We start from the raw sequence: 12,298 nt of genomic DNA on the forward strand, positions 1-12,298 counted from the left end.
ACACTTGCAATTTGGATACTTCAAAATCTACTCAGAATCCGGGTTAATTCCATGCATGTGATCTAACCAAGTGGGAGTGGACCAGTTTCTTATGGTGCCTCAGGTGGCTGGAAGTTCCTTCAACTGCTCCCCTCAGTTCTCTATGCCCTTTGGCTGTGGTCCTTCCTTACCTGTGTAATTAGGAGGGCAGAGACAGACATAGTTGTTGATTCCATCCATGCACGTGGAGTTATTCTCACAATCATTATCTTCACAGTCATCTGGGTTTATTTCACATCTGTCCCCCTCATACCCTAGAGGGCAAGAACAGCTTTGGAGGGGATAGAAAAAACAGAGAAAAAGTTAGTTTGGATTTCAGAATTTGCTTTTGAGCAGGGAGGAAGTACTGGAGTGGGATGAAAACTGATACAGATGAGCTCTCTGCTGCTACAACGCAGCAGCATTACTAGCGAGTTGGGTGACTCATTACTAGTGAGTTTGGTGATAGATGCCACAGTGACAAGCCTGGACACTATATTCCTATACTCATCTACAGAAAAGGTACAGCACGGGCAGAAGAATTCATCTCTCCTGCACCTCCATTGCCCTGCTTGCTGATGTGCCTCATCCCTGAACTGGAATGAACAACTCTAGGGTGACAGGTTAAGCTCATTCACCAAGGCTAATCAAATTCTTGGTTTCTCTGCATAGCCAACAGGGGTGTCGATTGCTACAACAGTGTTGGTTATGTAGGCACCTGTCCACCAAGAACTGGACTGATGACACCAACACACATCATCACATGTGAACAGGAAGCTTTTAAATGGCTCTAAGTCTTTCACCATTAACAACCTAGACTGGATTTGAATTAGGGAGGTAGAAGTGAAAGTTTTCATCTCATTACCACCTTGTGGTAGAGTCATCCAAACAACAAATGTTTGTTAATGGATTTTCCAAACAGAGTACTTTAAGTGTTAAGGTATCAGCACTTTTTCAGCTCCTTCAGTACTCATGAAGAATCAACCAGGAAAGAATAATTAAATTAAATGGTGTGATTGTCCACATCCTAAGTATTTATGACTCCCAATACCTGAAGAAGAGCTCTGTGTAAGTTTGAAAGCTAGTCTCTCTTACCAATAGAAGTTGGTCCAATAAAATGTATTACTTCACTTACCTTGTCTCCCAATACCTTGGAAACATATCCAAACAACAGACCAAACAAACAAGGACAGAAATACTGGGTTTGTAAGGACTTGGACACAGAACTACTGCACTAAATATTTTATTTTCTGAAAATGTAGAGTGTGCCCACTTAAAGGAGTATGGAGGACTAGATGGCAGTGCAGAAAGGGCTCCATTGATCCATAGAGTCTCCACTTTCAATTTTTAAGACATCTAGTTGTTATGGTTGTGAAGAAAACCTTGAAAATGTGACCCAAGTGTAAACCAATGCAGAGGGATCTGCCTGAGTTTGCAGAGAGCCTTAAACTCTATGAGGAGCGGAGTGGAGCTGAGGTTGTGGGATTCAGTTTAGAATCAGCTGAGCATGATCTCAGGCAGCCTTCAATAGTTTGCATATGTGGGGAAAATGGAGGCACTGGTCAGGTTGGGAGTTGGCTGGTTCAGAGACTCATCACAGGAAGTGTATGGCCTCATCAGTACTCAGGAATAGCCCCTGATTCAGGAATTTATATAGCTGCCCTTTACTTGTAGACAAGGACATTTAGGGGTTTTGTTCCAACTGGGTCTATAAAGCATAACTGCAAAACCACAATGTAAAGCAAATCCTGGCTTCCCTTTGTCTACAGGACAGCGTAGCCCAGTGAACAGAGCACAAAGGGGTTCTGGGTTCTATTTCCAACTCTGCCACTGGCCTGCTGGGTAACCTTGGGCAAGTTACTTCCCCTCTCTTTGCCTCAACTTCATCTCTAAAATGGGGATAATGATACTGACCATGTTTGTAAAGGGTTTTGAGATTGACAGATTAAAATTTCTAAAGAGGTAAGTATTAATTTATTATTACTACTACTGCTGCCTGGAGTGGAAAGCAACAGTGCCACCATATCAACTGCTGGCCACTGGCTGCTGAATCAAGACTATTTCCAAATGCAGACAAGGCTTGTGTGTGCATGGTGATAATGTTTACTGCTCAGGTGGCCAGGCTGGGGAGGGAGTACTTATCATGGAGGTGTGGGTAGGACTGAGGCATATAGACAAGGGTTGGTATTAAGTGGAGGCTCTGCACTGAAGAAACAGGGAGGGTTTGGTAGCTGTTAGCAGAGCCACAGCTCTTCTAGACTGGGTGCATGGATCCACTATGGTGAGTATGACGCTGGCTTTCCCTCTCTTCCTCCTCTGCTCTAAGGATTGGCTGCACATGAACACTCCACACATGCCTCAGCATGACCTCAAGGAGTAAACTTGGGTTCCCCTGAAACATGGGCAGCCGAAACATCCACTCCCATGGAAACCCAGGGAATAAAAACTGTGAAGGAAAGTGTAAGAGAGAGAGAGAGAGAGAGAGAGAGAGAGAGTGTGTGTGTGCACACGCTCTCTCACGACAGGAAAGCTTCCAGAAGGGGATTAGCACAAGTGCATAGGTTAGCAGCAGACAGCTACATTCCTTCAGACCTATACTGACCATTCACAGGTCATGAGAGCTAAAAGGGAGGGGAAACTCTTCAGAGCGAATGACTAAAAACAAATGGCTCCGATCAATTCAATTTAAAACACAATAAATCAACATGAAATATTTTCTTTATCTGGCTCTACCTCATTAGTACCAATAAAAAATGTCCTCTTTCTGACCCTGCAATGATCCAGGGGATCGCAGGAGGAGATAAGAAAGAGAAGAGCTGGCACAGCACCTTTTGTGGCAAGGGGAGCGGAAGGAGGGTAAAGAAACTGAACAAAGTCGAGCATTTATCATGTCACCCATTTCCATTACAAAACCCCATTTTTCAGGGGTTTATAATTCAGCCTTAAAAATGTGCTCCAGGCTGCAACTTGGCATTCAAGGTCTCATTTGGGAGGAGACATCTTTTTTTCAATATAAAGGAAAACAACAAAAGGAGATTGTGCTGGTGATTTTTATATTATGAATATTTCACCCTCTTCTTGCCACATCCTGACTGGGACTGTATGTAATTAAACACTGCTATAGTAATGGTCCAGTGCACCAAAGTTTACAACAGGGACATTACAGTACTGAGATTGTTATTATACAATATTGCAATATGCAATAGGAGGGTTTGTTTGGCTCTTGTAAAGAATGGAAATGTCACCATAATTAATGAAATCTGGCAACCAGTTACTCTGTTCTAGGGCAAGTCTTTGCTTTATTATTTATGTGTCATTCTTTATTTCAATTTGTGGTCAGTTGTTCCAATTCAGAGTGCAAGCATAGGCTTGAAGTGGTTTCCATCATATACAGGGTTTACAGCTTGATTCAATGGCGCTCAGCATATATCATGGGTGCAAGTGGAAATTAAATGATAAAACATATAAATTGGAACTCTGGATTGTATGGTGGAAGAGTTGTCAGTTGGGAAGATTTGCACATATTTTCCCAACACAGCTTGGAAGAAAAGTCTGAGGTTTTCAGTGTAATCTGAAGGACATCAAATTGGGGTTCCTGCTAAACAATGGTGAAAGTAAGCTCTAGCTATGAGTATACAGCATGGCACAGTGGATAATGCATGGATTAAGACTCAGGAGACCTGAATTCTATTCTTGGCTCTACTGGGTGTCTTTGGGCACATCACCCCAGCATATGCCTCAGTATCCGCTGATGAAAAGTGCTATATAACAGCTAGTTATTATTATTATTGAAAACTTCCTGAGCTCTAGCCTGCTGTTGATTAAGCTATAGGACTATTTACCTGAGCACTCAAATGTTACAGTTTCACATAGGGAGAGGTGGTTTCCTAGATACTGTGACCAAAACCATTAAAAAATTAAAATTCAGCCTGCTCTCCCAGTTCAGTTATTTCATGACACTGCTGTTCTCAAAGACCCTGGGGCTCCTGACTATAATTTCCCTTTTACTGTTTTGCAATATGCTGGGTACAAGTTAGTTGCTTCCCTCTACTCCAGAAGTTGCTGCCCTTCAGAAGTGCAGTATCTACAGAACTTCTGAAGTGCTTTGGGTTGACAGAAACAAAAATTTTTAGAAGTTGGCTGTACTCTGAAAAGTGATTATGTAAAATTATCAACATCTTATACAACAGACCAGCTTCTTGTGCATATTTAGACCTAGATATGTTGATCAAGTGATTATGGCTTTTTACTTCTTCTTACACTGTGGTCTATTATTTCTTCTGCATCATCCAAATCTTAACATATGAAGTTCAACGTCCAGGATCAATCCGATTCATCCATGCAACTGAAGGCATAATTTGAAGACAACAGGGTTGCACAGTTGCCACTGAGGGCAGAATATGGCCTACAGAACCTTTATTACGAGGGAAAATGCATGATATGGAAAAAAACCAAATGATTTTCAGATTCCAGGTTGAGTTTTCAGAGCTGGCTATTAGGAATACATAACTTTTTACTTGTAAACTGAGCATATTTATAAGGAGCCATTGAGATGCAATGGAAGAAGGAACTTAACAATGCCATTGTTAGAGTCACTTTTCAGAGCTGAACTGTATTAGCAGCAAACTTAAAATGGTTGGCTGCACTTTGTCCATGCTATGATTAATCATTTTTGTATTTGGATAACAAAATAAATACAGAGATGATATATCATGCTTTAAAAAGTCAGCTCTTGTGTAAACAGAGTAAATCTTTTCAAGAAAACGATGGCTTTTTGGCAGATGAACTTTGTGCACCTGCATAACAAGTGAATGACTTGATAGCCTGTAAGAGCTTCATTTATCTTTGACCAATGAAGCATTGACATATGCAGAATTTATCAGCTTCAGGTTTTTACATAGATAAGTGAACTTAGTGTTTGTGGAAGGCATAGGACTAATAGTTCTGGACAATGAAGCTCTCTTTATATACAGAATTGGATAGAGCAACACAAGGCTATGTAAGTTTCCTCACACTTCACTGTCAATGATCTGCTGTTCATCGGGGGCTAAATCTGAGTCAGAATGGGTAGCTCTGTCTCCATGACCGAGGCAGTCCTTGATTGCAGTCTCAGCGGAGGGACTACAAGATGCTAAATGACACTATTGGCTTTTATGACACAGATGTACTTGACACTACTGCGGCATTTTATGAATCCCACCAAGCAGCTTTCACTGTGTGACCTTTGTCCTAGCCAACCGAGTAAAAAAAAATGTTTAAGAAAAAAATGGTGACAAGAGAATGGATCTGAGAACTCCAGCTGAACCTAAGCTCTTTACCCACTCCATTGTGGCTAGCTATTACAGCAACAAAAATGAGAAGTGAAATCACCTGCTGTTTAGAACCCCTTGCCCTATCTATGCACAGCCAGAGAGGGGTGTGTGCGAGGATACAGTCTCAGCCATAACTGTGAATTTCCTGCCTTTGGCTGGCTTATGTCACCACCTTCCCATTATTTAAAGGGTAATTTCGCTTGTCTGTGACTACAGAAACTTGAGAGTTAAACCACTTGGCATTTTATAGGGAGGAAAGCTTTGGCTTAAGTTTCCTTTTACAAGAGTAAAGATTTGACAAGCTTGGCAGCTGAGTATGTATATTAATATATTCCTCCAGGGAAGAAAATCTATAGAAGATATAATTTCTTTCACAGGCCACACAACTAAAAACTCTAAGGGGGCCTCTCATTAAAACATTTTTTTGACATTCACTTCCTCACAGAATACAACCTAAGAGGATATTTTCTCATTTTGATGCACACAGATGTATGCATGTAGCTCCAGTGGATGCCAACAGGAGTAGCACATCCACCGGAGAGAGAAGATTTCCCTCCAGACAATCATTGCTCAAAATCAGAGGGGTTAGTCTGAATCTGTAAAAAGCAACAGAGGGTCCTGTGGCACCTTTAAGACTAACTTCTGTTGCTCATTGCTCAAAATGTTTCCTCATCTATCTCTCCGCCACTCCCAAATCTATCAGCGCAGATCCTTTTAGATAATGCCTTATACTTCTATAAAAAGAACAGGAGTACTTGTGGCACCTTAGAGACTAACAAATTTATTAGAGCATAAGCTTTCGTGGACTACAGCCCACTTCTTCGGATGCATCCAAAGAAGTGGGCTGTAGTCCACGAAAGCTTATGCTCTAATAAATTTGTTAGTCTCTAAGGTGCCACAAGTACTCCTGTTCTTTTTGCGGATACAGACTAACACGGCTGCTACTCTGAAACCTGTCATTATATTTCTCTACAGTACATCTCCTCTAGCAGGATGGGAGCCCAAGGTACTTGTAATACGGTGGCCATCATCTGAGCACCTCCTCATGGCCAAAGGTTGCTCTGCGACAACCTGCCTCTGTTTTCCCCATTTTCACTGGGCACCAAAGATCCACCTCATTTTCCTCTTGTACCAGGGGCTGATCTAAGTTCCTGCCTTCCCCCAGCATATGGGACACAGGAAGGCTTCTCCCCAGCTAAACAAGCACTCATTGCCATGCCCAGTCTCCTTTAAATAGGTTTATTTGTCCAAATATAAGCCCATAACAGACAAAACAGTTCCTCAGCTCACCCTTTCTCCGAGGGTATAATGGCCTCTCCTCCAAGGGTCTCTGGTAATCATGCTTTTTGCAGCTTCCCAGTCCCAGCCAGCTTCCCTTCTCAGCCAGTTCCCTTCTCACAGACAGATCTCATTCAGCCAGCTCTGCTCCCAGCCAGTTCCATTCCCCTCTGGGAACACTGGCCACAGGGCTACCTCCCTGACCATCTGGCCACTTGTTCCAGGATCTACCACTGGAGTAAGCTCCCTCAGTGGTTTCCTCTCCCCAGGCAATGCCAGTCCCAAACACTCCTCCTCTTCCTGCTGTCTGACAGGGCTTTATAGCCCCTGGTTTAGCACGGCCCCCTTTAATTGGCTCAGTTGGGTCCACCTGCTCTGACTTGGGGGCAGTCGGCCTGGTCTACTCACCTGGACTAGCTACTCAGTGACAGTGTTTTAGACTGAATATATAAAAGGGAACTGATTGAAAGCAGAGGGGTGTGGGGGACAGACATTCCTTTTTATGGAGGATTTTGAGATTTCAAAATTTAATTTCATTCCAAATCAGAGCAAAACCAGAAAACTTCAGAATTGTCCGTGAAGAATTATTTTAAAAAAATTGTTATGGGTCATTTGAAACATTATCTTTTGGAAAAACTAATGTTTCAATTTTGACTTATTACCATTTTTGCATTATAATAAATATATAATATGATAAAAATAGAATTCAAGATGAAATGTCATTTCACAATGAGAAATTGAGACATTTCATTATGAAAATGTCAAAACAGGATGTTTGGACACCGTTGGGACCTTTTTTGCATTTTTTTTCTAAACAAAATTCTGGCAAAATTGACTTGATTTCACAAAGCATTTCAATTTTGACAGAACTGCATGTTCCAGTGGAATACTGTTCCATCAACATTTTCTCTGATCAGCTCTAAAAGAAAGCCTGACTCATGGAAAATGTATTTGATGATGTACTACACAGTATAATCCTCAGTTGGCTGAGGGTGGCCTAGGCAACCTAAACAGCCTTTTCCCCACCTGTGACCCTTACAATTCTGTGTCTCACTTCAGCCACCATTGATATGCTGCATATGGGAACAGACAAAGCAGTTATTCCTGCAACAGGACCACCACATAAGCCTTTTGTTCTGTATGCAATTGGAACTACAGTACGGGGAAGTTTTGAGTAAAAGATAGCATAAACGCTTTAGTAGCAATTTTTTCATGATCGTAGCAACTAATTTCCAAAAAGCATTCTAGCATCTTTAATGCAGGTAAGTGGCCAGAGCCCCAGTGTTATGTTTCAGCTGAAAAACAACCCCTCTGTGCAGTGTAAAGTCCCTTAGACACACAGGACAACTGGAGAAACACTACCTCAGAGGCAAGAGTAACTTTTTCTAAATCACCATCATCAGCACTTCATGCGACTTCCCAGGTTCCCCTTGGAAGTCTCCTATCTGAGCAAGGTCTAGGCTGCACCCTGTTCACATAGGGAAATTGAAGCCCAAGATGTTAAGTTATAGAGGTTGTTCTCTTATGGGCACAAACATAAACTGACATAACCTCTCAGTTGTTCAATTGTTTCTTTAAAGCCTATTTGACTATGAGATTCTTCAGTATGAAAACATTTTGCATCTGGCTGTCAAGCAACAGATGCTCATTTTACAAATTAAAAAAGGGTGTGTGTGTGTTTGAAATGCCCCAAGGAAAATTAGTCTCTGGATAACACAAAGCAGATCAGGGGAATGCTCAAAACAGCTTTTAGAGAGAGTCCCATTACGAGAAAATAAGGAGGCCTGTTTTAGAGGAAACGATATGTCACCAATGAAACCAAATTAATTTCATGTCTGGCAAGGAGAATTATTTGTCATGTATGGCAGTTTCAGTAAAGAAGCCATTAGACTTCATTAGTGTAAAATAGACAAATGTAAGGTAAATTCATCTCATCTTGCTTTAAATGCAATTCGCTCTCCACTACCTGAATCCGTCTTTATTTGCCTCAGTGAGATGGCAGGTCCCTCCATTCTGGCATGGATTCTGAATGCAGGCATTAATGGGCATATTGCAGTCTCGACCCTATTGGGAAAAGTTCAAGAAAAATTCAGTTAGTAACACACAGAGCAGCTGGACTAATCTATCTTGTGTATTGGGCTTTGTTTTCATTTTCCCATTTGTATTGACACAAAGGATGTAGTCTTCAGAGCAATCACATCACCTAGCATTCTTTACTGAATGACAGACATTGCCTAAACCAGGCTTTTGGGAAGGCAGGGCTACAATAATGGCTAGTATTGGTGAGTGTATTGGGCTACTGTTTGGTTTTGAAGTCTCTGGCTAGTTATTTTTTCACCTGCTGGTTTGGAGAAAGCTATTGGTTTTAACTTTATATAATATACTTTATTCTTTAATATTAATTACACATTGAAATGAGCAAATAATTCCAATGAGAGGTACACCCAGAGCAGTGCAGAATCAGTATGCACCAGCAGCACTTACAAGTACTCAGTCAAGTGTTACGGCAGCACACAGAACTCAATACTAAGGATGGCCAAGCTTGAAGGTAAAAGCTTATATTTTCTGCTAGGAGGCCAAGCTGAAATTCTTCTACAAAATACAGTGAAATCTATTCAAAATAGCATCCTTACTAAGCAGCCTTGTGTTTTTAAGAGAACATCCACAAATATCTCCAAGTGTATCAACTACTATAATTCTGCCCCATCATTACTAGAAGACTACCTGTGTTAAGCAACTGATTTTTGTTGGTCCTTTGAGTGGCTGTTAAAGCAGGTTCCACTGGACTTGTATCCTGCTGGCTAAAGCTCAATTTGCTATGGAGGTGATATATACATCACAGTGACTGGTCCTTTCCTTTGAGTTATTTCAGAACAGATTATAAGTTTAGGAAGTCTCTGGTCTGCCAAAGTCTGTGCAATCATAGGAAACTGAAGGGATCTGCCCAGTAGTCTTAGGAGATGATCCCTTAGCAGTGTCTCTCTCTCTATTTGATTTGCATCCCCAAAGTAATCCATTCAGTCAATTCTGCCAATAAATAACCACACTCTAAGATAAGAAAAATATCTCAAATTAAACTAAAAGGTTATTGAAGTAACATTTTTCATTTAAAATCATGGTTCACATCCTGTGTTACTATAATGATATTTTTGTGACTAATCTGTAATAATCTTTATAAGGCTGAAGCAGTCCCCTGAGTCAACAGGGGCAGAAGAAGTGGCTGCATGCAACATTGGAGAACCTAGGTTTCGCTTTAAAGTGTTCAGCGGCAGGTTTGATGATTTGCCTTCAGCTGGATTCAGGTTTGGTTAACTTCTTGCAGACCCATCTGCACTCAGAACAAGATGTATATATAGATATGCTGTCCCCAACTCCCTCTCTTAATTGTTACATCTTGCAGTGCTCAGTCAAAACATAGGCCCCAATCCTGCAACTGGGCCCCAGACAGGTGCAAGGGTCCACATCCATGAATCCAACTGCTGGATCAGGGCTGGAAAGGAAGCTTATCAGGGCTGTTTCAATGGCAGCTGAAGTGCCTATCATGCTATAAATACTATGTAAATACCAACAATCCAAAATCGTTGCAGGCTTGCTACCCTGGGATTGATGCAGTCTCATGAGTTTCAACTAGCCAGGAATTTTAGAAAACAACCAGTAGTCATGAGGAGCTACAGAGAAATTGTTGAATATAGTTGATAGCTGCTTTTCCCTCACATTGCTCATGATGTATATTCCATCTAGGTGCTTATATGCTCCCCACCTCAGTTACCATAGATCTGAGTTCCGCAAATGTTAATGATCAACATAGTCTGAGGTAGGGAAATATTCCCATTTTACAGATGGGAGAAACCAAGGCAGAGAGAGACTAAGCACCTTGCCAAGGTCACACAGAAGTCTGTGACAGAAATGGGAGTTGAAACCACAGTTCCTGACTGCAAATCCATTGGTTTAGCTACAAACCCCAGCATTAGGCAGAGGGGAGGGCTTGCATTTGTTGTGCTTGTTTGTTCTCTTTCCAGGCCAAAAGGAGAAAGGGAGAACATCCATCAGGATGCTCCGATTCTGAAGGTCAGGGAAGCAGAAGACCCAGGTCCAAAAAGCAGGAGCCAGACGTGATCAAATACTGGAATGACTGGGGACTAACAGAGCCCACTCATTCTTCTTAATTTGGGGAGTGGGCTTTGCTGGGGCTTTGCTCAGGAACTGGCACAGGTACCTTCTGCTTCACTGATACCCAAGCCTCTGCCAAACAACTTGGCATTCTCCATTTGAATCATTCACTGTAAAAGGTCTTGGGGAAGAGGGGACGATGCTGAAAGCGAAGAGGAAAGCTCATGCAGCTTTGGTTTTGGCACTGTGTGTTCCACAGCACTTACAGGATGCCAGCCACATCTAATACACTGCCACCCGCTGCAGTGTTGCCTCTGCTTTGTCCATCTGTATTGCAAACCCTACATGCTCGACATGTCATCCTAGTGAAGCTGGGATGATGCCATGCTTAATATTTCTCAAGTGATCAGCACAAATGTTTTCCCATATCCCTGGTAAATGGAGTATTTTGCAGATGATTCAGTACTGTAGGTATCCTTTCAAATTCACAGATACTCTGTGTTCTCTTGGCATCGAAGTCTGAAACCCTCTGTGAGCTAACTAAGCATAGCAACACGCAAAACAAAAAGCCCAGCATTTATTTTTCCAAAAGTTCTACACACACTCTTGCAACAGCCTTTCAAATACCATGTGTAACAATATTCATATTACATTTCATGCAACTATGCACGTTTCCTTGGAAGTTACTGGTGACTGTTACTAAAGATCTGTGTTAAAATGAAAGCACACCCTTTAAAAGCATTTTCTAACCCCTCGTATCTGCACATGAAATCCTGATGATTCAGAGACCAGTTTTCACTTCTTCACTACATAAGCCTGTGTTATTGGGTTTTCAGGGCTTCAGTGGCCTCAGGCACCGTGGAAATTGAACAATGTTTTCTGCTGAATCAGACTTTTAATTATAACACTAATTTGCTGTGTGACACTAGGTAAAGAGAAACCTCTGCCTCAGTTTACCCATTTCCAAAAAGTGGGATAACACAACTTGCCTCTCTCTCTCTGATCTCATGAGTGTCAGCTGTCTGTTCATCACTCTGAGTTCTTTAGATAGAAGGTGCTATGCAAGTGAAATATTTTATCGTACACAAAAATGTGGAAAACAAAGAGTAAGCAGAGACTATTTAAAATATCAGCATTGAGTAAGCTACAACTGATCAGGCCACTTCACTTCTGAATGAGACAGACCATGCAGGGGTCTAATGTGCTTTAACTTCACAGCTAGAGTTAATGCGTCTTGACTTTCCTGAGTGTTCCTATATAGACGAGCCCTAAGACATGCTTAAAACATCTTTCAAATAAAGATTGCAAGTCTCTGGTCCCAATTTACTGGCATATTTGTAAAGGATTAATTTCTTTAAATGTCAAGCACCAATCCTCAACTCAGTTCATTTACTCTTGAACTGAAGACAACTCTTTGACCTACATACCCTGAAAATTAATTGTCTGTTCTCAAAAAGGGAAAACATTGAACATTTGGTCCAAGACTAAGGGTGTGTGAATTAAGCTGGAACTGGAAAAGGAGGTGCAAGCTTTGCTTCCAAAGATCTGGCCCGTAGACAAAAACAACACGATTGTCTCAG

At 41.5% G+C, this 12,298-nt stretch overlaps 1 protein-coding gene across 1 annotated transcript in view; it reads right to left on the reverse strand.

The window, feature by feature from the left end:
* The window catches only part of SLIT3 (slit guidance ligand 3), a 779,517-nt gene that overhangs the window by 91,034 nt on the left and 676,185 nt on the right, over window positions 1-12,298 (reverse strand). Inside the window, exons 27-28 of the mRNA XM_054037022.1 lie at window positions 8,575-8,672; window positions 171-310 (exon numbers count right to left, since the gene is read on the reverse strand). Of these exons, the coding sequence (XP_053892997.1) occupies window positions 171-310; window positions 8,575-8,672 (238 nt within the window). The remainder of the gene's footprint in view (window positions 1-170; window positions 311-8,574; window positions 8,673-12,298) is intronic.

This window comes from Malaclemys terrapin, chromosome 8, assembly GCF_027887155.1.
Source record: "Malaclemys terrapin pileata isolate rMalTer1 chromosome 8, rMalTer1.hap1, whole genome shotgun sequence".
In the NCBI taxonomy this organism is placed as follows: Eukaryota; Metazoa; Chordata; order Testudines; family Emydidae; genus Malaclemys; species Malaclemys terrapin.